Below are 26,102 nucleotides of genomic sequence, written 5' to 3' on the forward strand. Positions count from 1 at the left end.
GGTCGAATAAAAGGTTGATGATGAATCAGAAAGGTAGCGTTCCTGTGGGGCTTGTCAGCACACAAGATGGGGGGAAAAGGATGTAGCCATGTGAGGAGAATGGGATGTCCATTTATGCCGCCTTATTTACTTATTGGATTTCTTACACACCCTTTCACCATAAGGCCTCCTCCACCTTTAACCCAACTGAGGAAAATCTTGGCCTGCTATCTTACACTGCCCAATAGCCAAGCTGCATCTCTTCCCGTTAATTACCGTATTTTTTGCTCTATAGGACGCACTTTTTCCCCTCCAAAAATGAAGGGGAAATGTGTGTGCGTCATATGGGGCGAATGCAGGCTTTCGCTGAAGCCTGGAGAGCAAGAGGGGTCGGTCCCAGCCCCGCAGCTAAAAACAAAGCCGCGCGCAGCTTCTCCCAGCTGGAGAGGTTGTGCATGGCTAAAGAGGAAGCCAAGATAGATGTCTTGGCTTCTTTGCTCTTTGGGGGTGTGGGGGGGATTTCCCCCCCTAAAAACTAGGTGCGCCCTATGGTCCGGTGCGCCCTATGGAGCGAAAAATACGGTAACAAAAGAGAACCAATCGATTGTAAGAGATTCTGTGGGTTTTTTTTATCAATAGGTTGCCAACTGAAACATCCAAGAGTCCCAAGAAATGACTTTTCCTGTAAAACACAGCTGAGAGGGTATCTTCCACGTCTATGAAAAGATAGCATGTCTCAACCTGGACCCGACCGCATTCAACGCTGCAGACAAAGCCTTGAACCAGGGAGATAAGGGTCCTTCGCATCTCTCAGCTGTGAAGCACAGTGATCTTGAACCAAAATCTCTCCGCTAACCTACCTTTCAGGGCTGTTGCAAGGTTAAAAAGCAGGTAGGCTCACCTCGCCCCCAGTGTGTCTACCTTGAGTTTCTTAGGAGGAAGGGCAGTTGCAAATGTGACGAGAGCCTTCCGTTTGTTTATATGTAACGGAAGCCTTGAAAGAGGCTAACAGGATTGAAACAGATGGAAACTCAAAATCAAAACAGTAAAAATAGCAGTGAACATAGCTGACCTTAAACTGTCCCCACTCAAGTTCATATCTAGGTTATTACCAGCTTCCTCTTTGCTCCATGATTCTACTATTTGTAGGCCACCTTTCCACAGCTCAGGGTGGCTTACAACATAAAAAATACACCATTACAAAATAACAAAAGTAGTCATAACACAATACAGTCGGACCTTGGTTTTCGAACAGCCTAGTTATCGAACATTTTGGCTCCTGAACAATCGAAACCTGGAAGTGACTGTTCCGGTTTTCGAACGTTCTTCTGGAAGCTGAACATCCGACGGGGCTTCCGATTGGCTGCAGGAGCTTCCTGCAGCCAATCGGAAGCCGCGCTTTGGTTTTTGAATGCTTTGGAAGTCAAACGGACTTCCGGAAAGGATTCCGTTCGACATTCAAAGATACACAACCAAACCAAACCATTCCAACACAAATAAAAAATAAAGATACAAAAATAAGCAACAGGAACGACATCTTGCCGCTTGTTAACTCACCATCCTCTCCTTCCACTTTGTAGGCAAATGTCACCAAGACCCCAAACGGCACTTTGCCTTGGAATCCGGGCACAGAGAGCTCCGCCCGTCCTTTGAGCTGCCTGTTCTCCACCTGACAGGGACACCATCCATGAGTCACCTCGGTCCTAAAGAGCACCCCCTTCTCCCAGCCACCGTGTGCCGCCAGACTCCTCCCACTCACCTCAATGTCAGAAATGGCCGATCGCAAGGCGCATGACCAATTCACGAGGCGCCTCTCTCGGTACACCAGGCCCTGCTCATGCAGTCGCACAAAGGCCTCGGTCACCGCTTGCGAGAAGCCCTAAGAAGGAAAGAGCTATGGTAATGCTGGAAGGAGGCAAAGAAAGAATGATGGTGGCCATAGCCAGTCTGTAGCAGCAGCAACGACGACGGAAGCCACAGTCTGCACCCGTTTCTGCATCAGCTTGCAAATTACTTGAAATCCACGGAAATTTGCATTATTTTCATCCACTATTTCCCCTTAGAACACACCTTTATTTATATTCAGATTTAATACAACGAAGTTAACGAAGAGGTAAAAGAAAAAGATCTGCCGCTCTGGCAACTGTAACAGCATTGCTCATACAGTGGTACCTCGGATTACGAACTTAATTCGTTCCGGAGGTCCATTCTTTTCCCCCCTTTTTTAAAAAATATATAAATTTTATTAGTCTTTTTCCACCCAACAACAACTCAAAAAATATCAATACACAACACACACAAACTAACATTCAAAAAACAAACAAAAAACAAATCCATATCTTACAAGTTAATAATATAAACACTAAAAAGAAAAACAAACATTGACTTCCACCAATCCCACAGCACCTCCTTTATCTCTCATTGTGTCTTCCTGTTTTCCTGATCATCTCTATCCTAACATCTAAATATAAATCCCTCTTTCTTATCCTTTCACTTCACAAGGTTATTCCAGGCTCAGCCAGATTTCTGTCCTCGAACCTTGACTTTTAAGGTATGCATTTAGGCACTCCCATTCTTTTTTTACTTCACTTTTTGGTTTTTGCCGGAGGTCCATTCTTAACCTGAAACCATTCTTAACCTGAGGCGAGCTTTCACTAATAGGGCCTCCTGCTCCTGCTGCGCCGTGTGATTTCTGTTCTCATCATGGGGGAAAGTTCTTAACCCAAGGTACTACTTTCAGGTTAGCGTTGTAACCCAAAGTGTTTGTAACCCAAGGTGCCACTATATTTACAATTGCTATTTCCAAAATGCTACCTATTTATATCTTTCTTGTTTCACATAGAGACAGTACAAGAGAAGCAGAACTTGATACGGCATCAGAAACCAAAGGAATTAACCACAGACTGACATTCCTATAACACACATCGTTATGTACAAACCACATTTGCATTTTCAGAATCTGCTACTCACAGAGTCCATGGTGAAACAGACTCTGTCCCAGTCCAATGAGGCTCCCATCACCTTCAGCTGCTGGAATATTTCGTTCCCTTTCCTGATCTCAGGAGAAAAAGCAGAACAAAAGCAAACCTTTTATGCACAGAGGTAAAAGGAAGAACAAAAAGGAGGTTTTTCTGTTTGGTTGCCATGCAAGAAAGAAACCTGCTCTTGCCTTAAGCTAAAGCACATTCCATTTTATGTAATTTCCACACACTCCTCAATCTATCCTTGGACCGCCCCCCTATACCACATTTAATAATAATAATAAAATAAAATAACAACAACAACAACAATTTATTATTTATATCCCGCCCATCTGGCTGGGTTTCCCCAACCACTCTGGGCAGCTTCCAACTGAATATTAAAAACAATACAGCATCAGACATTTAAAAACTTCCCTAAACAGGCAAATGGCCTGAGTCCCTCAGATACTCACTCCTCTTTCCAGTTCCAGACCTCCTGGAGGAATTCCTCGCGCTTGAGCTCTTTTCGGAGGACTCCCCTCTCCTTCCAGATCTTTCTTTCCACCACAGCCTGGCCAGACAACAGTAGAAAACAACGGGAATCTGAATGCATCCCATGCAGGAAACTTGACTAGAACCCTACACTCTCATTCCACCCCCTCTAAGGCTACCATCCTAAGACGACGTGCTAGGAACCAAGCCCCATTAGGTAAAGTGGGACTTACTTCCGTGTCAGGAATGGGGAACCACGCGATAGGAGCCTCTCCTGGTATGCTCCTGGGACCGCCTCTCCTGGTATGCCCCGCAGAGGACCTTAAGGTCCACAAATGACAACATTTTGGAGGTCCCAGGTCGCACGGTGGTTAGATTGGTCTCAACTAGGGCCAGGGCCTTTTCAGTACTGGCCCCAACTTGGTGGAACGCTCTGCCACAAGAGACTAGGGCCCTGCGAGACTTGACATCTTTCCGTAGGGCCTGCAAGACAGAGCTGTTCTGCCTGGGCTTTGGTTTGGACTCAGTCTGACCCTTATGTTTCCCTCCCCTTATGGTTTGGATCTATGGGCTACTTTTAAAACAAGGCTGAATTTAACCTGCATTTTAAATTGTGTTGTTTTCCCTATTATGTTTTTACTGTAATTTTACTGGAGTTAGCCGCCCTGAGCCCAGCTCTGGCTGGGGAGGGTGGGGTATAAATAAATTTTATTTATTTATTATCTCACCTGAGTGGCAATCCCAGCATGATCGGACCCTGGAACCCACAGAACTTTATAGCCTTGCATTCTTTTCCTGCAAGACATTGAAAGACCACAACACAGAACTCAGCAACTGCCCTGCTGCTAAACACAGTGACCTGATGCCAGATCAGAACCAGCATCTCTAGAAATAGCATAGCTGCCCCCCACCCCAAAAAAATAAACACCAGCTAAAAGAGGAAGCAGATCCCAAGGACAGAGCACAGGCTCTACAACATAGGCGGAGAACCTCAGGTTCCGGGGCCAAATTCAGCCCACCAGCCCTCTCTGCCTAACCCTTGGCACACTGCTGAGGCCACGCCATGCTCTGCAACATCCTCAAGCACTTTTGCCTTGCTGGAACATGTCCCTGCTCTGTAATAATGCCTCCCCATTTCCTGGACGGAGACAGATGCCTACGGGGTGTGCCTGTCGAAACCTATGAATTTGGCATAGCTGGAACACAGCCTTCTGTACAAAAGTTAAGAATACTAGAAGAGTTCTAAGTTGGATCAGGCCAATGCCCCATCCCACATTTGGTGGAGGAATAAGAGAACACTAGGATACCACTTTAAACAGTCATGGCTTCCCCAGGAGAATTCTGGAAGCCCCGTAAATCAGGCTGTGATACATTCAAGATGGTGGACCCCTCTCTCTAAACCAGTGGTTCTCAAAAGATGTGTCACGACACAGCCATGTGGCAGGGGAATGTGGCAAGTGTGGCGGGGAAGATTCAAGTACAATCGGAGAAACATTTAAACATTTCGGTGTAGTGCAGTTCAAGATAATTTTTTATTGGCAGAATATATTTTCAAAAGGAGAGCAAGAGCACCAACTGATGCTCTTATGACTCAAACACTGCTAGCCGTTGTTTCTTTTTGTTTTCCAATGTATTTCTTATCAATGGAAAATTCAGCGTGGTGTCAGCAAATTTTTATTCTGAAAATGTGGTCCGGATAAAAGAAGTTTAGACTGCCCATTGGAACCAAGGAAGCTGCCTTATATCAAAAGCACGGACTCTTTTTCATGAGCTGCAGACCCCCCTCATGCATATTCGTATACCTGCTGCAAGCCACTCACCCTTATATCTTAAGGGGTTTGGTGGCTATAAATCTAAAAATGAATACATGAGCAAGAAACACGAAGCTGCAGGGGAGCCATCGGCTGCTGGAGGCAAAGTACCCACATGACCACGCAGAGCATCACTTACCAACGTACCAGAGCATCTTCAAGAGCCACGGTCAAGGCGTGGCCCAAGTGCAGGGACCCCGTGACGTTTGGCGGAGGGAGGGAGAGCGAAAACGTTTCTGGCTTCCGATGGGGCAGGAGGTGCTTTGGGAAAGAGAAACAGAAAGAGAGATCAGCAGCGTCCAAGGTCAGAACAGCCTGGTGGCTACTACACCATCAGGGTACCATGGCAGAACTGCTAATTTCAAGGTTTGGCAAAAAAAAGTAAGGGGAGACCTGCAGGCAAGGATCTAAGGCCCATCTAGTCCCAGGATTCAGGAGGCTTTTGTGTGCAACTGAGTTAAACCCCGTGATGGATGAAAATAATCCAGAGTTAGTGCATTCCCAGCAGGTGCTGGAAGTCATTGCTTGACAGCTGTAAGTCATCGGTTCCACTGTCAAACTCTCTATCAAGGTGTTTTTCTCCACCAAAACCTACTTTTCTGTTAACTTCAGCCCTTTGATTATTACATCTAGTGTTCCTCTTGGGTTATCATTTCTGCCATTCAGCCATCTGTCAACTCTCAAGGCAGCACACCTTTGGTTCGCCTGTTTACGGCACAACCCACCTAAAACCACTTGTTTCCAACATCAATTTTTCTACCTGGTGCTCTGGTTTAAAAAATCCCTCCTTCACCCACCAGGAATACCAGGCAGCTTCAACATAACGTGGGCTATACGAGACAGGCAGCGGTGCCGAGGTATCTGTGGGAAAGAATGCAACAGAGGGTACCTGTTATTAAATAAATAAACCCAATAATGCGTGTTTCCATTAAATCCCAGAACTGATCTGTATAAAATGTACAAGGTGTGGAACCCAGCATTCTGAAACTACCGGCTTCCCAACAGACAGATGCAGGAGGCTATGGAAAGGGCAAGGAGTTCTGTTCCCCCCACTGTTACCTTTCTTTTCTCCAGCTGCAGTTGGGATGTTGTACAGAACGGTGCTTTTCAAGGCTCGGCCCCTGGCTTGGCTTGGCTGCTGCTCCTGCAAAATACAGCAGAGACAAGATGGCTCATACTTTTCCTCCCCAAGTCCTACTTGGAGATGCCGAGAATCAGGGTGGATTTGATTTACTGTATTTTTCGCTCTATAAGACGCACCAGACCACAAGACGCACCTAGTTTTTGGAGGAGGAAAACAAGAAAAAAATATTCTGAATCTCAGAAGCCAGAACAGCAAGAGGGATCGCTGCGCAGTGAAAGCAGCAATCCCTCTTGCTGTTCTGGCTTCTGGGATAGCTGTGCAGTCTGCATTCGCTCCATAAGATGCACACACATTTCCCCTTACTTTTTAGGAGGGAAAAAGTGAGTCTTATAGAGCAAAAAATACGGTAAATCAAATTGATTTAAATCACAATTTAAATCACTAGTCAGTAAGACTTGATTTAAATCATTTTTTTTACAGAAATACTCTTTCTTGCTGGCATAATCTTAATATTTACAACCAGATGAAGGTTTCATTTTTGGAATAATAAACTTGCACAATTATTACACAAAGATCCCAAGACTTGTAGAGTATTCTGCTCAGAAGGTTGCACTTTCATTTTCACGGCTTCACACTTAGCTACTTGTGCAGATCTATTCCACTCCAAACAATCTATTCATTGAACCTCTTGGAACTTAACATTTAAGAGGTAAGAGGCTGATTCTGTGTATATAAATTTGCAAAAGAACAATGGGGTTAAGGGTTTCCCCTCAGCTCTGTATGTTTATTTTATAGCATTTTTCCTTTGAAGAAAAGGCATGTTATCTCTGCAGACACAATTTCACACTTTTGAGAACTGCAAAAACAAGCCTCTGTGATAATATATTCTCATTAGAAAAACTGCCCCAAATAATCTTACAGAGACCTCTGGAAGAGCATGACATTGCGAATGGATTAATGGAATTCATTTACCAAAGAATTTAAACACTGCATATAAAACCGCATGCTACATAATTAAAAACAAACCCTTATTTCCTGATGAATAGCCTTTGGACTATAATATAACTTAAATGGAAAACTATCTTTAGAAAGATTTTTCCTCCAAAAGCATTTTATTTTTAAAAATCCGATTTAAATATAAAAAATCCAATTTAAAATTTTAAAATCCACTTTTAATTATTATTTTTTAAAAATCATGACTTTTAACAATCCTGCTGAGGATTGAACCGGAGATCCTCAGCATTCAAAACAGATGCTCTCCCTCTGAGAAACGGCTCTTCCTCACTCGACTCTCCCTTATTAAATAATTAGTGGGGACATCAACGTCGCTGGTCCTCCAAGCACCGCCTCACCTTGGACCCAGCAAGCAGCCCAGCTTCAATGGCCTCCAGCCTCTCCCGCTGCCGTTTCTGTTTCTCTGCCTTATTTTTCAGGTGGGGTGTTTTCCCTGCTTGGCTATGGAGATCCGTCGGGTTTCCTTCAGGCTTCCTCGCTTGGGAGTAAGACCTCCAAATGCCAGGCGCCCCCCAGCGCCTCTTCTCAGCCCAGAGAAGAAGACGGCAGAGAGAACACAGGTGCCGGACAGGCCCAGCATTGTACTGGGGCAATGGCATGCTTGGAATTGGACGCATTCAGTTCTCAGGCATGGGAAGCACACCTCTCGCACAGCTACCCGTCTCGCAGTGCCATAAGCTCTCTTTTCCGTCTTTGCACGGTGGGTAGGTGGAACCTGCAGAAAAGAAAACCAAGCAAACTAAATATTTATTGAACATATGTGGAGAAATTGTGTACATTTGAAAACACGGACAGCATCAAGATAAATTCAACATTGTAAATAAGTTTTGGTGGATGCAATAATGTAATACTGAATGGTTTAGCTCAGGGGTAGTCAACCTGGTCCCTCCCGCCCACTAGTGGGCGTTTCAGTAGGTGAGCAGGAGGGGGTTCTATGGCCAGGGGTCCCCAAAGTAAGGCCCGCGGGCCGGATAAGGCCCGAGGGACTCGTTTATCCGGCCGGCAGTGACCCCCGCCGCCTGCTCTTACCGGTGCTGCACTGCGTGGCTGCCCCATTTGCGCATGCGTTATTTGTGATGCACATCCGGGTCGGAGGAGGCCGTGCACATGTTCACAAACTATTTCCGGTGCTCCTCCGACCCGGAAGTGCACCAGAAAGAGCGTGTGCACACGCATATGGGCAACGCCCTCCCCCGCCCTCCACGCAATCGGCGCTGGAGACACCGGCCCAAGGCGCGGTAAGTTTGCTGACCCCTGTTCAATGGCACAAGCTGAATCCCATCGAGCGCCGGTGGGTGGTTAGGAAATTTTACCGTCAAGAAAGATGCCTAACCCTCCCTCTCACCCAACCAGACAGAAATATGACAATTTTCTGAAAAGTGCACTCTGCTCTCTGCCATCTGAGGGCACCCCAGTATAGGGAAGTTTTTTATGTTTCAGATTTCCTTTTGGGTGAAGACAGGGGTGTTATGTACTGAACTGAATAGGATCCAAACTGCAGCAGTCTGATTGGTCCTAGAACAATAGGATTCAGAATGCAGCAGTCTGATTGGTCTTAGAACAATGCAGCAGTATGATTGGTTGGCAGGAACCACCCAATCATGCTCCAGATAGAAGTGAATCCACAACCTGATTGGCTTACAGTAGAATTCCAGAATTAGCCAATCATGAGCAGCCCATTGTGTAAATAATGTATATAAAGCAGATACTTTGAGGGGACATTCATTCATTCCTCCTCACCACTATGAGCTGAATAAAGAGCATGTAATCACTTTGCGACTGAGTATATTTCAAGGGGCAAGGCAGGTACGGAGTAATTCTGCCTTCTCTTTGTCACCGCATAGCATTTCTCCATCCTCTCCACGCTGAGGACCTACACTAGTGGCCAAAATTCTGGAAACCTTTTGGGAAAAGTGTATTTCCGAGGATTGATGGCTCATAACACCTGGCTGGCTCTCTAAACACTCATGCTCATTGGCTACATTCAAATGAAGGAAAGCTATTGCATATCAACCTAAGTCCTAAGCAATTTGTGCTTCCCGTTTCTGGTTATTTGGCTATAACATTTGATAGAATACAGATAATTGAACAAACTTTGTTGCATTACATTCTTCATTAAATTAACTTCCCATTCATATATACTTTTATGGTATTACTCCCCCCCCCAAAAAAAGTGGTGTTATGAGCCATCAAACCTCAAAAATACCCTTTTTCCAAAAGGTTTCCAGCTCTGGCCACTAGTGTACTTGTTCTTCCTCTTGCTTCAGACATAGTCAACCCAATGAGATACAATATAAGGTACAGGTTTCCAAAACACATACAAAATCACTTGAAATCTGCCATGGTCTTGACCGATCCCTTAAGGACATTTGTTGCATTTTCTTTGTGTCTTTTTAAACAGACTGTCACGTTCTTTTCGCACATTATGGCATTCGCAAGTCACTTTGAGACATTTTCTTGCGGTGAGCAAAAAAAATAAGAAATCAATGCCGAAAATAGGAAACAGCCACGGTGCCAAAAAAACAACAACAACTCTGCGCTTCAGAAAGAAAATGTCCATCTGAAATACTGGGGCGGGGAGAGGCAACGACTCCGATCAGGTCAGAGATCGAAAGAGACATGTTTGCAATGAAGTTTCCTAAGAGACTCTTACCTTCAGAGGCACCCGCTGCAAAAAGGGAGAAGGGGACGCGCGGCTTTTTTTCTGCAGGCGGAGGGGAAAAGCAAGAAGCTCACGTGCAGAGCGAGAGGTCGACCCCGACCGCTCTCTGGCGGGTTTCCTGTCTGTCTCGTGTGAAATGCATGACGGGAGCTTAGAGCCCTAGGAAGAGGAAGGGCTTTGCTGGGTTGTCTGAGCCGAGAGAAATCCGGAGGAGCTGAAGATCGGGAAAATGCATGCGAGGTGAGGTCTGGATCGAGGCTCGTGGAGAGAGCGCAGCGCTGCAGCTCCGGGAGCGCGTGCTCACAAGGAAGCCCCATTGAATTCAATGGGACTTACTCTCCCGGGAGCGAGGTGAGGATTGCAGCCTAAGGGGACGTTGCAGAAAGGAAGATGGGGTTCCTCGAGGCGACGGGACTGGCTAGGAATTAGTTGTGGGACGGGAAAGTGCAAGCGCAAAACCGCATGCATTGCCCAGAAATTGCAAAAGACTTTTTGCAAATGTCTTGCAACGATCGGTGCAATTCCTATCCAGGCTTTCAAGGTAAATTAGCACCCTTCGAAGGCGGCTCTCAAGCAGTTACTGCCTAGGAGTAGCTCCCGCTGGATTTAGTGAGGCTTACTCCTGAGTAGACGTTGCACCTTCAGAGCCCGGCTGAGCAGGATCGCAGCCTGTAGTGGAAGTACTGTAAGGGCAATTGAGGCCGGCAGGGAGGGGGAGAAGAGACTTCCTGATTAAAAATATGGAAGATTCTTTTATTGCTTGAGCTGGTTCCCGCCTCAGGGTAAGGGCTTTGTATTTGTAAGATATTAAGCTTGCATATATTCATGCAGATTTGTTGTTCTGTTTTGTTGTTTTATTTAAAACGCAATAAAATTATTATTTTAAACGCATACACCTTATTTTTCAGATTATATATTATTTTGACTGATAAGTATTTATGTGTGTGTATGGAACATAATTATGTATTCCACTTAATCATTAAAAAAACCGCTTAAGTAGTCACATATTATTGTAACCTGATCTGGGACCTTTTTGGTTAAAGGCGGGTAAGGAATCTGGAAAAAGAAGAATGAGCTTGCAATGTTGCACAGGGGCAAAGATCCTGACCCTACTTGTGTCTATGTTCTGCGTAGCAGGCCGGAGCTCAGGCTGTTACACTTTCGGCAGGGTGTTTCTTCTTCTAGAGACTCTTAATCTTAAGGTCGTGGGTTCAAGCCCCACGTTGGGCAAAATATCTTCATTGCAGGGCGTTGGACTAGATTAGGGAAGCTTTTAATGTTTAATAGGTTATTGTATTTTAATATTCTATTGGAAGCTGCCCAGAGTGGCTGGGGAAATCCAGCCAGATGGGCGGGGTATAAATAATAAATTATTATTATTATTATTATTATTATTATTATTATTATTATTATTTATTAAAGATGACTCTTGTGGTCTCTTCCCACCCTGCAGTTCCATGATTCGCAATAGGGTGCTTACCTGTGCTGATAATAATTGGTTTCAGAATCCCCCCCCAAAAAAACCCTGTTAAAACTTCCTCCCTCCTGTAGATTACTATGGAGTCGGTGATGAAATTGCAGAGGGTGCAGCTGAAATGCAAGAACCTTCATGAATTCCTGCGGGGTCTCAGCCCTGGCATCTTAGACCGGCTCTACAACCATCCTGCCACATGCCTAGCCGTCTTTCGGTGAGCGAGAACCCCCTTCCCAAATATTGGGGTGCTGGCCAGAGTGGGGAGGGTGGAATAAAAGAATCAGTTTACTTCCGAACTATATTATTTACAGTTCAAGCTTAACCATGCTTACTCAGTAGTAAGTCCTGTTTATATGTGGCTTACTCCTGGGTAAGTGGAGTTAAGATTACAGCCTTAGGCTTGACCTTAACTGAATCACGAATCCTCGATTCTCTAAAGTTGCCTGCACTGGGTGAGAATCCTGTAAACAAGATGTGCAGATATTTTATTTTATTTTATTGTATGCATTCTGGTGTCTTGCTTAAATGGTGCTTTTAGTATATAATTGCATCCATTCACAAGAACAGGAAAAGGCGAGTCTTTTTTTTTGTAGTATTATTCCAATAGGTTGTTGTTGTAGATGAGCCAGTCATTCCCGTGATTATATTTTCTATTGTTTTCTGGTATTTCATATTGCACATTGCCCTTGTTAGTTTATGCAAACGGGTGCTATATAAAAAAATCTTTTAAATACATAAATAAAATAAACAGTAGCATGTTTCCAAGTTTTTTTTAAAAGTAGATGATTAAAATACTTGATTGGCGTCGCTTGTGAAAGCGGTTTCGCTAAACTGTCCACACATTGATCTGTGTGTTTTAAGCAATTTATTCCAGCTCAGCCTTCCCCAATTTGATGCCTTCTGTATGTTTTTGGACCCTGGCAAATGGTCAAGAGGGATGGGAATTGTGGTCCAGCAACATCTCAAGTGCCAAAGGTTCCCCATCCCTACAGTCGACCCTTAATGTTGCCTTCTGAGCAGGAGATGCTGTGGCTAATCTCTGACTCTCCAGATGTTGCTGCCGTTCCCGTCAGTTTTCCATCAGCAGAGTCAAGGGCAAGGAAAATGGGAGCTGTTTTTCAGAAATGTCTGGAGGGCCTCGGATTAGCCACCCTCTGCATTATGGTATAAAAGTATTTTATAAAAGCTCCATCTTGTACGCAGGCTGAGGCCCTAAGTGCCTGCGGACTGTCTCACAAGAGTAGTGCCTGCTCTGGTTATCTCTCCCTTGGACTATTGCAATGTGCTCTACGTGGGGCTACCTTTGAAGGTGACCCGGAAACTACAACTAATCCAGAATGTGGCAGCTAGACTGGTGACTGGGAGTGGCTGCTGAGACCACATAACACCAGTTCTGAAAGACCTACATTAGCTCCCTGTACGTTTCCGAGCACAATTCAAAGTGTTGGTGCTGACCTTTAAAGCCTTCTAGCAGTTCCCTTGCTATGAGAAGCAAAATTACAGGGAACCAGGCAGAGGGCCTTCTTGTAGTGGCACCCGCCCTGTGGAACGCCCTCCCATCAGTTGTCAAATAAATAAAAAACTCTCTGACTTTTAGAAGACATCTGAAGGCAGCCCTTTTTAGGGAAGCTTTTAGTATTTGATGAATATTGTAAGATTTTGCTGGAAGCCTCCCAGAGTGGCTGGGGAAACCCAGCCAGATGTGCGGGGTATAAATTATTTTTATTTATTTTGTGTTCACAGCACTGTCCTTGCATTCTTACATTTTCAGAGAGCTGCCAGGGTTGGCCAAGAACTACGTCATGAGGATGCTTTTCCTGGAACAGCCCCTCCCTCAGGCCGCTGTGGCCTCATGGGTCAAGAAGGAATTCACCAAGTGAGTTGCTGGTTGCGACAGGACAGTGTCGAAGCAAAAACGTCAGTTGTGTAGCAAAGTATCAGAACAGCAAGAGAAACCATGCCGCTGTTCTGTGGGGGCCTAGTGATTCATGCACACACAGATGAGTTTCTGAGTATCTTCTGATCCAATTCGTATATTACATTCTTCCCTTCGACAAGGGAACAGCCCGGCTGATCCTTATCTTCCCCGGAGCCCGGTTTTGCACTCAGCTTAGCTCACAATTGCTTCTTGCCTTTCAGGGAGCAGGATGAAAGCTCAGATGTCTTGCTGGGGCTGCGGCTCTGGCACACACAGCTGCTCCCTGGCGGCCTCCAAGGAATCGTCTTGAACCCCATCTTTAAGGAGAACCTGCGTATTGCCTTGCTGGGAGGGTAAGTGAGAGCCATGGAGAGAATTAGGAACCAAGGCAGAGGCTTGGTGCATTTAATGCACTGAAGATAATCCCGTATGTGGCTGTGTTCACACACAACGCTAAACCATAGTTTGCTTTAACAAGGCACAGTTTGCAAGCCAACAACAAGCCATGGGTTCACCTGATTTCTAGGAAACAAACTGCTGTTAATCAGCAGGGCTGGATTCAGACATTCAGACCAATCAGATATTTGCAAAACAAACCATGGTTAGGTGTTAAGCGCAAACCAGGCCTCTGACCAATTTGCTTTAGTTGCATTGCAGTTAGGAATGCTTTCCTTAATAAACAGAGCAATGAAATAAAGAAAACTTCTTTTCTAACAGCCCCACACAAATACAGTGGGGCGACTTGCAAACCATGGGTTTTTCAGACACTTGCCTTCTTGCATGTGAATTATTGTTATTATTAACACATTTTTTTGGCTTGCTTTAGCCATCGTTTAATGCTCATGCTGGCATTGGCACAGACATGGTTACGTCTAGTCCAGTGTTTCCCAAACTTGGGTCACCAGCTACAACTCCCATCACCTCTAGCTAGCAAGACCAGTGGTCAAGGATGATGGGAACTGTAGTCCAAAAACAGCTGGAGACCCACGTTTGGGAAACCCTGGTGTAATCAGTGATTGGGAACGGCATGCTGCGTATTCCTTGTCAATCTCCCCTCCAAGAAACCATGATTACTAGAAGCAAAACAAGCCAAGCAAATGTGATTGATTGGAAGTCCTGTACTGGGATTTGCCCCTGAGAGCTGGAGGAGCTTTTCATGTCATGGATCACAGTTGACCATGATGTGGAAGGTAAGATGTTTGGGAGCAAAAGAGCACATTGATTACAACCATCTGTTTCTGACTGAGAACAACATTGTCGCTTTCATACCTGTGGAAGGCAATGGCGGCCGGGTTTCAGAATGCCAGCTCTCGTGTTCTACGGCCAGGGATCATGGCTTTGAGAAAGCTCTGTCCCTCCTGCGGCTTTCTGCTGGCTCTATAACTGTCCAACAGCATTCCTTGCATCTTATCTCTGCAGAGGTAAGGCCTGGTCTGATGACACTGGCCAGTTGGGCCCAGACAAACACGCCCGGGATGTCCCGTCTCTTGACAAGTACGCCGAGGAGAGGTGGGAGGTGAGTGTTTTGTTTGGCCTTGTGCTCTGTTACAGGGCTCCATTGTGTTTATTTTTATTAAAAAAAATATTTAATCATTTTTTCAATACAAACAACAACAGCAATAAACACATACAACAAAAACCATAATAGCACTAATAACACAATTTGACAATTCATATTTGAATACTGATATACCTATGACTACACCTTTTTATCAATATTTCCCCACCTCTCCCCCTACTTCCCACCACTTTCTGCCTTATCGCTTAAATATTTCTTCCAGATTTCTTCATGTTTATCCATTCTTAATTTGCGTCAACATACAGTTCGTTTGTATGTAGCTAGTCTGTCCATATTATCAATCCATGTGCTCAATGGAATCTTTTTGCGGCTCTAACAATTCATCAAAACAAGTTTTTTTGCTTCTAATATGGCATGGTACATCCATATTTTTTTTTTGACCCCTTGTAATCTCCCACGTTTCCGGAATATAATTTAGAATTAAATTCAATTCCCCTAAATAACAATTTCTTTTTATTACTCTTGCTATAAATATCCTCACCTTTGTTTGTCCTTGTGGTGCAAGGACGGGGCTCCATTGTAAGAGTCTTTTGGAGACGCCACCTCATCTGGGCTGTGGGAAGATTGATTGTTTGCCATAGCTGTGGTAGAACAGTGTGGATGCACCAGGGCCTGTTTCCAGTGGCGAACCAGTCTGGAGAAACCCTTTGTCTCCCACCCGGTTCCATTTTTGTGCATCCTCCTAGGTCATCCTGCATTTCATGGTGGGCTCTCCAAGTGCAGCCGTGAGCCAGGACTTAGCTCAGCTACTTATTGAAGCTGGACTGATGAAGAGGTAAGTGGCAAAGAAGGGGCAGACAAACTATGGGGTTGAGGGAGTAGGAATGAATGGTAAAAGTAGCTATCTCAACATCCCATGCGCAGTTCTCAGTACTGGTCCTGTCTGATTAGGAGTCACAAGTCATGTCACTCTTAAAAGAATGGCAGGCCCCACTGACTTGAACACCTTGGGGGCAACATAACAAACCATGTGGCAATGGTGGTGCTGATCGCAGCATAGGAACGCAGGTGGCGCTGTGGTCTAAACCACTGAGACCCTTGGGCTTGCTGATCAGAAGATTGGCAGTTTGAATCCCTGCGACAGGGTGAGCTCCTGTTGCTGTGTCCCAGCTTCTGCCAACCTAGCAGTTTGAAAGCACACCAGTGTAAGTAGATAAATGGGTACCGCTGCAGCGGGAAGGTAAACAATGTTTCCGTGCGCTCTGGCTTCCGTCACAGTGTTTTGTTATGCCAGAAGCGGTTTAGTCATGCTGGCCACATGACCCGGAAAACTGAAAAGTGCCAGCTCCCTCGGCCTGAAACGAGATGAGCTCCACAACCCCATAGTCATCTTTGACAGGACTTAACTGTCCAGGGGTCCTTTATCTTACCTTTTATAGGTAACTGCATGTTGTTGGTGGGCTTTAAAATCCACAATCACCGCCTACTTGAGAATAGTTAATGAAGCATATAGCGTATAACACCAGTCTTGAAAGACCTACATTGGCTCCCAGTATGTTTCCGAGCACAATTCAAAGTGTTGATGCTGACCTTTAAATCCCTAAATGGCCTCGGCCCAGTAAACCCTCAGTGCTGGACCTCAGCGTCCGGGCAGAATGATGGGGGTGGAGACGCTCCTTCAGGTATACTGGGCCGAGGCTGTTTGGGCTTTAAAGGTCAGCACCAACACTTTGAGTTGTGCTCGGAAACATACTGGGAGCCAATGTAGGTCTTTCAGGACCGGTGTTATGTTGTCCCGGCGGATGCTCCCAGTCACCAGTCTAGCTGCCGCATTCTGGATTAGTTGTAGTTTCCGGGTCACCTTCAAAGGTAGCCCCACATAGAGCGCATTGCAAGCGGGAGATAACTAGAGCATGCACCACTCTGGCGAGACAGTCCGCGGGCAGGTAGGGTCTCAGCCTGCGTACCAGATGGAGCTACTAGACCTAAATACACCACAGAGGAGGACCTCATTCTGTTTTCCTCCAGCCTCTGTGTGTTTCCTCTTTAGTTCTGAACCTGGGGAGCCTCCCTGCATCACATCTTCTGGCTTCCAGTTCCTGTTGCTGGATACCTCATCTCAGCTCTGGTATTTCATGCTGCAGTATCTCCAGTCGGCTGAGGTGAGGAGAAGAGGGGGCAACCTCTCCGGCTCTGCCCCCCCCCCCGGTCTCTGGCAATCTCCCTGTTGTGTTTTAACCACCTCTTCTTTCCCCCTTTAGACCCGGGGCATGGATCTGGTGGAGATTCTTTCCTTTCTCTTCCAGCTCAGCTTCTCCACTCTCGGCAAGGTGAGCATCTTCCCCCATCAGCTCCCAGTTTGGCGAACAGCAAAGTAGCAAAACAGGACAATTGAAAATACAAGGAAAAGCATACCCTGTACGTATTTAGAATTTCAGGGCTGCCAGGAAGCATGGCCTTTCAGCCAATTCCTCCTGGGTGTTAATCATGGACAAAGGCAGGCACAGCTTACCAAGGGAAGGCGTTTCAGAGATAAGGAGCCACCACGGAAGAGGCCCTGCAGCTCCATCCAGGCAGTACCAGTAGTGGCACCACTCCCCATTGATCGTAGGGTCTGTGAAGGGGGGTATTGGAAGGGGGGAGCACTCTTAGTGGAGCCTCTAAAGCATGGAGCAAAAGGATTGGAGGGGCCAACTCCATAATTCTGCATTGCAGGGAAAACATTCCCCTTTCCCCCAGATGCCTTTTAGGATTGATTCCTGTTTATTTTCCTATTTTAACTTGACAAATCTCTATGGTGTCCCTTCTTTAAAAAAATTCCCATCATAAGCTACATTATCTCAAGGGAATATGCTTCAGCCTGGACGGCTGCCCAAAGAGGAAAAAGAGTCCTTGCCCCCTTTCAGCTCTGGGATTTTATAAGACTGGGGGGTGGGCGGGGAATGCATGAATCATGCTTTTTCCAAAACCAGATTGCATCTCCCTCCTCAGACCAGAATACCACATTCTTAGCTTTAGTCACTTGGAGGTGGTGTTTATATTGGGCTTCAGGAAAACAAAGCATGGTTAAGTGTGTTATGTCCGTAGGCTCTTCCACACATGCAGGTTCTTGATATCGGCAGCATCTGGCAGTGATGTGTTACCTGCATGTGTGAATGCGCTATCATCACTGCAGCAGAGAGAAATTTCACATTGCCTCCTGGTGGTTTTCAGTAGTTTGGCCTGATTCAGCTGGCAGGCATGAAGCATTGACTGATCCAAGTGGTGCCCCCCCCACCGTGTGTGTGTGAGTAAATCAGCCCCCATTTCCACCCATCTGTTCCCAGGACTATTCCGTGGAAGGGATGAGCGAGTCTCTGCTGAATTTCCTCCAGCACCTTCGGGAATTTGGCCTCGTCTTTCAGAGAAAGGTAAGACACACCCCCCCCCAAGGGATGCGGGTGGCGCTGTGGGTTAAACCACAGAGCCTAGGACTTGCTGATCAGAAGGTCGGCGGTTCAAATCCCCATGACGGGGTGAGCTTCCGTTGCTCGGTCCTGCTCCTGCCAACCTAGCAGTTTGAAAGCACACCAGTGCAAGTAGATAAATAGGTACCACTCCGGCGGGAAGGTAAATGGCGTTTCCGTGCGCTGCTCTGGTTCGCCAGAAGCGGCTTAGTCATTCTGGCCACATGACCTGGAAGCTGTATGCCAGCTCCCTCGGCCAATAAAGCGAGATGAGCACCGCAACCCCAGAGTCGGCCACAACTGGACCTAATGGTCAGGGGTCCCTTTACCTTTACCTAAGACCCCCCAAGGACGTTGGCTGAGTTAGATCATATGCGGGAAAGAACAGGGTGGAAGAAACAGCAGAAAGTTGTACCCCCTGTTGTAGGCTGGGGAACCGAACGTTTTGGAGGACCTGCTGCGAAGATGTGGAACTTAAATGAGTTCACAGTGGAAGTTTGGAGTGGCACTTGTAAGCAGAGTTAGGTAGGTAAGAGGGATTTCAAGCCTGCAGGCGCCTTGCTGCCATTATTTGTCCTTCTCCCGTTCCAGAGGAAATCTCGCCGTTACTATCCCACACGGCTGGCTATCAACCTTTCCTCTGGCATCTCGGGCACCGCAGTGGACACCCATTACCAGGGCTTCATCATTGTGGAGACCAACTACAGGATCTATGCCTACACAGGTCAGAGGCTGACTCTCAGGGTGGATCTTAGCTTCTGCATGCATCCCAGGTGCAATTCCTGGTATCTCCAAGTAGGGCTGTGAATGTCCCCTGCCTGAAACCTTGGGGAGCCTCAGCTAATCCGTGTTTCCCATATTATTAATTATTGATTGATTGATTGATTGATTGATATACCGCCCTACACCTGGGGGTCTCAGGGCAGTTCACAGAATAAAATCAAGATATAAAACCACAAAATACCTAATGAAAACAACAACCCAACAGCCCCCCCCAACCCAGATCAACCAAATGCCCGGTTAATCCCCAGTTAAAAAGGAACGTTTTTGACTGGCACCTGAAGGTGTATAATGAAGGCACCAGGCGAACTTCCCTGGGGGGAGCATTCCACAGATAGGGAGCCACTGCAGAGAAGGCCCTGTTCTCGTGCTGCCACCCTCCGGACCTCTCGAGGAGGAGGCACACAAAAGAGGGACTCAGAAGATGATCTCAGGATCTGGATAGGTTCATATGGAAAGAGGTGATCCTTGAGGTATTGCAGTCCTGAGCTGTTTAAGGCTTTGTAGGTCAAAACCAGCACTTTGAATTGGGCCCGGAAACTAATTGGTAGCCAGTGCAGTTGGACCAGGATCTGTGTAATATGCTCAAACGGTCTTGCTCCGGTGAGCAACCTGGCCGCTGAATTCTGCACTTGGGTCTCTGGCGGCTTTTGGACTACTGTTCCCCATCATCCTTGGCTACCGGTCCTGCTATAGCTAGGGATGATGGGAGTTGTAGTCCAGAAGAAGCTGGAGACCCAAATTTGGGAAACCCCAGTAGACAATACTGAACTCAATGGCTCAGTGGAGCGACGGTGTAAGACAGCTTTCTATGGTCCTCTGCAGATCCAAAATGATAACGCTGATTTTGTAACCCAATGGCACTTAAACGGAGAAGAGACCATGGTATGTAGCCACTAATTATTCAGGACAGTCATCCTCCCTCTTGGAGGGCTTTTGTGAACGCCAGGTTCACCGGGGTCTAGTTCAGGACTAGGAAGCTCCTAGGTCAGACTGTTTGTCCACTAAACTTAATGTTGGCTACTCTGACTGGCATCAGCTTTCTGGGAGACAGAGGCTGTTGTAATTGGAAATGCCTGAGGTTGAATCTGAGACCTTCTGCAGGCAGGGTAGGTTCTCACAGGGAACCAAGCAGAGGACCTTCTCGGTAGTGGCACCCGCCCTGTGGAACGCCCTCCCATCAGATGTCAAGGAAATAAACAACTATCTGATTTTAGAAGACATCTGAAGGCAGCCCTGTTAAGGGAAGGTTTTAATATTTGATGAATTATTGTATTTTAATATTTTGTTGGAAGCCTCCCAGCGTGGCTGGGGAAACCCAGCCCGATGGGGGGTATAAATAAATTATTATTATTATTATTATTATTTTATTTTATTATTAACCACCCATTCTTGGGTTCAGCTGTGAAATAATACTAAAAGAGAGTACATGTGAGCATGTGCAGAGTAACTTTTTGTCTATCTCACACGCACCAAAAAAATCTGAGCTTGGCAGGCATTTTTCTGGGTAGAAGGGGTGTACTTGCTTTCAAAAGTTAAGCTCTTGACTTCTCTTTCTCTCTGCCCTGGTTTCCAGATTCCGAACTACAGATTGCGCTCATCGCCCTCTTTTCCGAGATGCTCTACCGCTTCCCCAACTTGGTGGTGGCTCAAGTCACCCGGGAGAGCGTGCAGCAAGCCATCGCCAATGGCATCACGGCAGACCAGGTGGGGAACCAGGGAGGGGCTGTTGGGTTAACCAGTTTAAAGGGAGCCTAGCAGAGTGTGGTTCGCTTCTGTCTACTGGGCTGGTTTCCCAGCACAGACGAAGCCAGCACTGGGAATCGTAGAAGCAGTCAAGTGATGGTGTCAGTCAAATAGTATTAAGGCCAGCTCTGCTTCGTCCCCTTTTTCTTTTCTCTGTCCCACAGATCATTCATTTCCTACGTACCAGAGCTCACTCTGTGATGCTGAAACAGGTGAGGATTACGGCACGGGGTGTGGTCACTCAGTGGATCGCTGCATAAAAGGATCACACCTCCCTTTCCAAAGGGTTTGGTGCTGTTTTTAGGACTTTGTGGGATAAGTCTATGTTCCAGCTCAGCTGTTTGGAGGCAGAATGCGAGTTGCCTGGAATCGCAAGTCGGGAGAGGGATACAGTAGTACCTCGGGTTAAGAACTTAATTCGTTCTGGAGGTCTGTTCTTAACCTGAAGCACCACTTTAGCTAATGGGGCCTCCTGCTGCCACTGCGCCACTGCTGCATGATTTCCGTTCTCACCCTGAAGCAAAGTTCTTAACCTGAGGTACTATTTATGGGTTAGCGGAGTCTGTAACCTGAAGCGTATGTAACCTGAGGTACCACTGTATTTTTATGCTGTGAACCGCCCTGAAGTCTATGGACGTAGGGCAGTACAGTGGTACCTCGGGTTACAGACACTTCAGGTTACAGACTCCACTAACCCGGAAGTAGTACGTCGGGTTAAGAACTTTACCTCAGGATGAGAACAGAAATCATGCGGCGGCAGCAGGACGCCCCATTAGCTAAAGTAGTACCTCAGGTTAAGAACGATTTAAGGTTAAGAACAGACCTCCAGAATGAATTAAGTTCGTACCAGAGGTACCACTGTATATAATTTTATTACTGTTATTTATTGTTGCACTCAGGCTACACTTTTGGGCTTCCCGTGAGCATCTGGGTGGCCACTATCAGAACATTGTGCTGGACTAGATGGGTCATTGGGCCTGATCCTGCGGGGCTCTTCTTATGAAAGGCTAAGGATGGGCGTCACATGTTGGCAAGAGAAATTGGAATGTGGCCTTGTGGGTTCTGGGTAACCTCTGCTAGGGAGATTCCAATGGAAGCCTTGGCTGCTGCAGCAATAGGAATACCGTATTGGCCTGAATATAAGCTGCACCTTTAAAATTGGAGGCGGGGGGGGGGGAGGAGAAAAAATATATAAAATACCCAAATATGAGCCTCTCCATTCCTCGCTGTTCCTGGTGCTGTTTTCCTCGAGCTCCTGGCTGCATACCATAAGGTCATGATTATAAGCCACACTTTAACTTTTCATGGTCGGAATTTGGGGGGAACGTGAGGCTTTTATTTCAGGCCGATACAGTAGATCATTTTTTTGTTTTCCGCGTTGTCCTTTCCATATGCGTCCCTGACTCTTTCTCTGATGTCTTGTCCCATAGACCCCAGTGCTGCCTCCCACCATCACAGATCAGATCCGGCTGTGGGAGCTGGAACGAGACAGACTCCGCTTCTCTGAGGGTGAGTGTCTGTGGGTGAGGAACCCTGGTGAGGTGGAAAAGAGAGAAGAACATGGGGAAGAGAAGGGGCATATCTCTTGTGGAAATATCTCTGCGTTCTGGCAGATTATCTTCCCCGCTTCCATCCCATCCAACTTCCTTCTTGCTTCAGATCCACCTTTCTGGGCTCCCCCATGTTGTGTTTTTTCTTCCTCCTTTCACATCAAGCGCTCTTTCGCCTCCATGGTCAGACGCAGCAATGCTTCTGAACTCCAGATTCTGGAAACCACAGAAGAGCAGCGCACCAGTTGTGTTCTCATCAGGGTGGATAAAAATCAATGATTAAAAAATATATATATCAGGTTTTTTTTATTTGAATTTGATTTTTTGAATTTAAATTGGATTTTAAAAAAAACATGCTTTTGGAGGAAAAAATGTTTCTAAAGATAGTTTTCTATTTAAGTTACGTTATAGTCCAAAGGCTATACATCAGGAAATAAGTATTTGTTTTAAGTTTTTCATGTGTGCTAAAACTCATTAAAGAAAATAAAATTGTTTAACCACATCAGTTAACAGTCATGGATACATATGCTACAATGTTATTGTTTTAGTTAAATAAAACATTTTAATTGTTATTAAGGAAATGATCGTTTTTCTTCTTCCAATAAAGTACAGCAGAAAAGTTGTCCCAATATTGATAGTTAACTTATTAAACCTCACAATAATTTTGTAATTATCTGTCTATGTATTTCTAATATTATAACCAAATCAGTAATTGTTGATATAACTGTAAAAAGTACTCTGAAAATTTATTTGTCCAAAAACGGAACCTTCCTCTGGTTGTAAATATTAAGATTATGCCAGCAAGACTGAGTCTTTCTGTAAAAAGAGAGAGATTTAAATCAAATCTTACTGACTAGTGATTTAAATCGATTTGATTTAAATCAAATCCACCATGGTTCTCATCCCCCCTTCTTTGCATCCACCATCTTCCCCCTCAATCCTCTCCCTTGTTCCTTTCCCTTCTCTACCTGCCTCCCCATCTTCTCCTCACATCTCAAACTCTTGAGCTCTCCTCTGTGCTTTTTCACCATGTCTTGCTCCCTCTCTCTCCCCAGGTGTCCTCTACAACCAGTTCCTGTCCCAGGTCGACTTTGAGCTGCTGCGCAACCACGCAAAGGAGTTGGGGGTCCTTGTCTTCGAGAACCCGGCCAAACGTCTCATGGTGGTGACACCCGCTGGCCACTCGGACGTCAAGCGCTTCTGGAAGCGGCAGAAACACAGTTCCTGAAGGCCGGGGAACTTCCGGCACTCCCAGATCTCTCTCCTTGCACTTTTCTGCTGGGAAACAGGATTCAGGGTGGGGGTGTTAACTTCATCCCCCCTGCCCCTAACTGTCAAGGAGTAGCAGAGAGACAAAGAGGAAGGAGAAGAAGGTTTTGTAGGGGTTGTCTGATGACTCCCCCTCCAGTCAAGAACTGATTAAGAGGAGCAGGAAAACGTCTCTAGGTCCAGCTTCCTCTTAACAGAAGTGGCTAAAGCTTGCCAGCTGCCGGCTGCCACTCATTCTCTGAGCAGATGTGGCCCCGCTGTTCCAGTTGGGCTACTGCTGATACGGAATAGGTTAAGACAACTAAGCATCCATTTAAAATGTACGTGCCATAGTGCCAGCATGGATTTGGAACCGACTCACACCGTTTAAATGGAAAGTTGATCTAAAACCCGGATCAAGCAGGGTAACAACATCGGATCAGATTTGTAAATAGCCTCTTTTTTGTAATGTTTTTATTGCGATAGAAGTAGCAATAAAACACCCACATCTGAAGTTATTTTAGATGGGTTCCTTTCCCTTCTCTCCTTGTGTTACGGAGGAGCTCAGGACACCGGTTTGCTGAGTACATCGAGGAAACCTTAAGAGAGGTCAAGAACTACAGGCAAATGTGCTTCCTCTAGAGTCTAGACTATGTGCCAAAGTTGAATCAACCCTTGTTTGGGCCAGGTGGTTAATCAGCCATGGAAAGTAGCCCACAAAAAACAGAGTATTTTACCCCATCTGGGCTTGCTCCCTTGTGAGTGGGTAACTGGGCTTTCAGGCTGCAATCCTGCACACACTTACCTAGAAATACAACCTCCCCCCTCCAATTCAGCTCTTCTGAGTAAGAGTGCACAGGATTGGCTTAACCCAGGCACCCCCAAACTCGGCCCTCCAGATGTTTTTGGGACTACAATTCCCATCATCCCTGACCACTGGTCCTGTTAGCTCGGGGTGGTGGGAGTTGTAGTCTGAAAACATCTGGAGGGCCAAGTTTGGGGATGCCTAGCTTAACCCCTTCCTCATTTTTGCAGTGCCAGGCTGAGTTCCTTGGACGCAAGGTGGGATACAGTGATTTGTGGTGAATTTTTCATAGGGGAACAGTTATGGCCATAGGCGCCAGCTTGCAAGTGTGGTGGTGGGGCGGTGGCAATGTCACATGTTTGACATTCTGCCTGTAAACATCACGCCTTATTTCCTGAACCAGGCAGAAGCTTCCTAAGCTTTGAGAAGGAGACACCAGGGGGGAATTTAGGCGACTAGCCTAGTCCCCCTCACCCACTGACTGCACACCACTGGTGGGATATAAAGGTAATTACTGTACTAAATAACAAATGCAGTATTGGCAGAAAATGGCATAGATAGATTTAGGTATTAAAATATTTATTTTAATTTGACAGAATCTGGATACCTGTAATCAAAAAAACCCCTTTATGCGGTTTACATAAAATAAGAGTTTAAAACAAGTTTAAACTAAAAGAATGACATAAGTACAAATGAAATCTGCAGTTTCAATATACGGTGGTACCTCTGGTTATGTACTTAATTCATTCCGGAGGTCCGTTCTTAACCTGAAACTGTTCTTAACCTGAAGCACCACTTTAGCTAATGGGGCCTCCCGCTGGCACCGCGCCGCCACTGCACGATTTCTGTTCTCATCCTGAAGCAAAGTTCTTAACCCAGGGTACTATTTCTGGGTTAGTGAAGTCTGTAACCTGAAGCATATGTAACCCGAGGTACCACTGTATACATTATAAAGTGAAATCACGGATTAAAATACATGTCAGCTTTACATATCTGGGTGGGCTTGGCAAAAGGAACGCTTTTTTTGTAAATGCTTTGAGGGTGGTTCTGTGTTGTTGTTTTTACAATCAAGCAGTTTATACATGTTATGAACTAAAGAAAGTATAAACATTCTAACATCACTGAAAGCACCCCCAGAAGCAGCAGAAACTGAAGGGCCAACACCCTGAGCTGGGAGATTCTGACTACAATACTCAGCAGGTTCCTCTGCTGTCCTTGGGGGGGCTGCCTGACCCCCATCTCTTCTTGGAACTTTGAAGTGTCAGGCATAGCTCTAATGGCTTTAGCCCAAACGTAGCAGAGTTTACCTGCACAGCGAAGAAGCTAGTTGAGGTGAAAATGACTAGTCAGCTAGACTCAGAATAACTATTTACAGGATTTATTAAAAGGAAAAATAAAACCAGCAGAGTTTCTGCATACAAAACAAAGCAAAATAAATCCTTTCTTTCTCTCTCTCTCTCTTAACCATACACAGCACTTCTTCTCCTAACACACCCACCCCTAACACAAACTGTGCTAGCATTCCTAGATAACAGAGTTGAGTGCTGGTCGTTAACCAATCAGAGTAAGTAGTTTCTAGGTCAAGCAGACCTTGGCTTTCTGCCAAGAGCAAAT

The 26,102-nt window shown here is 45.8% G+C and overlaps 2 protein-coding genes across 7 annotated transcripts in view; one reads left to right on the forward strand and one right to left on the reverse strand.

Moving 5' to 3' along the window:
* Positions 1-10,119, reverse strand: part of VARS2 (valyl-tRNA synthetase 2, mitochondrial) — a 121,675-nt gene extending 111,556 nt beyond the window's left edge. For 3 of the 4 annotated variants that reach the window (XM_081901439.1, XM_081901437.1, XM_081901438.1), the window contains exons 1-10: positions 9,994-10,119; positions 7,679-8,055; positions 6,302-6,386; positions 6,003-6,103; positions 5,382-5,503; positions 4,160-4,226; positions 3,413-3,510; positions 2,950-3,031; positions 1,739-1,858; positions 1,537-1,648 (exon numbers count right to left, since the gene is read on the reverse strand). In XM_081901439.1, the coding sequence (XP_081757565.1) occupies positions 1,537-1,648; positions 1,739-1,858; positions 2,950-3,031; positions 3,413-3,510; positions 4,160-4,226; positions 5,382-5,503; positions 6,003-6,103; positions 6,302-6,386; positions 7,679-7,957 (1,066 nt within the window). In that variant the 5' untranslated portion in view covers positions 7,958-8,055; positions 9,994-10,119. Of the gene's footprint in view, positions 1-1,536; positions 1,649-1,738; positions 1,859-2,949; positions 3,032-3,412; positions 3,511-4,159; positions 4,227-5,381; positions 5,504-6,002; positions 6,104-6,301; positions 6,387-7,678; positions 8,056-9,993 lie in introns of those variants that run through there. The other variant, XM_081901440.1, reaches the window with a different exon arrangement.
* Positions 10,105-24,201, forward strand: GTF2H4 (general transcription factor IIH subunit 4). Of its 3 annotated transcripts, none has more exons than XM_081902868.1 (14): positions 10,105-10,242; positions 11,554-11,690; positions 13,248-13,352; positions 13,616-13,747; positions 14,814-14,910; positions 15,660-15,748; positions 16,964-17,075; positions 17,175-17,243; positions 18,240-18,323; positions 18,951-19,083; positions 20,716-20,846; positions 21,050-21,097; positions 22,316-22,394; positions 23,491-24,201. In XM_081902868.1, the coding sequence occupies exons 2-14, from the start codon at positions 11,560-11,562 to the stop codon at positions 23,661-23,663; spliced, it is 1,383 nt and encodes a 460-aa protein (XP_081758994.1). In that variant the 5' UTR covers positions 10,105-10,242; positions 11,554-11,559; the 3' UTR covers positions 23,664-24,201. The 3 variants fall into 3 exon arrangements, with proteins under 3 accessions (XP_081758994.1, XP_081758993.1, XP_081758995.1); XM_081902867.1 differs by having other exon boundaries at positions 10,196-10,353; XM_081902869.1 differs by lacking the exon at positions 10,105-10,242 and having other exon boundaries at positions 11,582-11,690; positions 13,220-13,352.
* The last annotated feature ends 1,901 nt before the right edge of the window (positions 24,202-26,102 follow it).

This window comes from Podarcis melisellensis (genome assembly GCF_964234715.1).
Source record: "Podarcis melisellensis genome assembly, chromosome: 2".
Taxonomy (NCBI): Eukaryota; Metazoa; Chordata; class Lepidosauria; order Squamata; family Lacertidae; genus Podarcis; species Podarcis melisellensis.

What these genes read in the sequence shown, in the direction of transcription:
- GTF2H4 (XM_081902868.1), top strand. Translation starts at nt 11,560, where the DNA reads ATGGAGTCGGTGATGAAATTGCAGAGGGTGCAGCTGAAATGCAAGAAC. An exon ending in GTCAAGAAGGAATTCACCAA is followed by an intron (nt 13,353 to 13,615) that starts GTGAGTTGCTGG and finishes CTTGCCTTTCAG; the next exon opens with GGAGCAGGATGAAAGCTCAG. An exon ending in ACGCCGAGGAGAGGTGGGAG is followed by an intron (nt 14,911 to 15,659) that starts GTGAGTGTTTTG and finishes GCATCCTCCTAG; the next exon opens with GTCATCCTGCATTTCATGGT.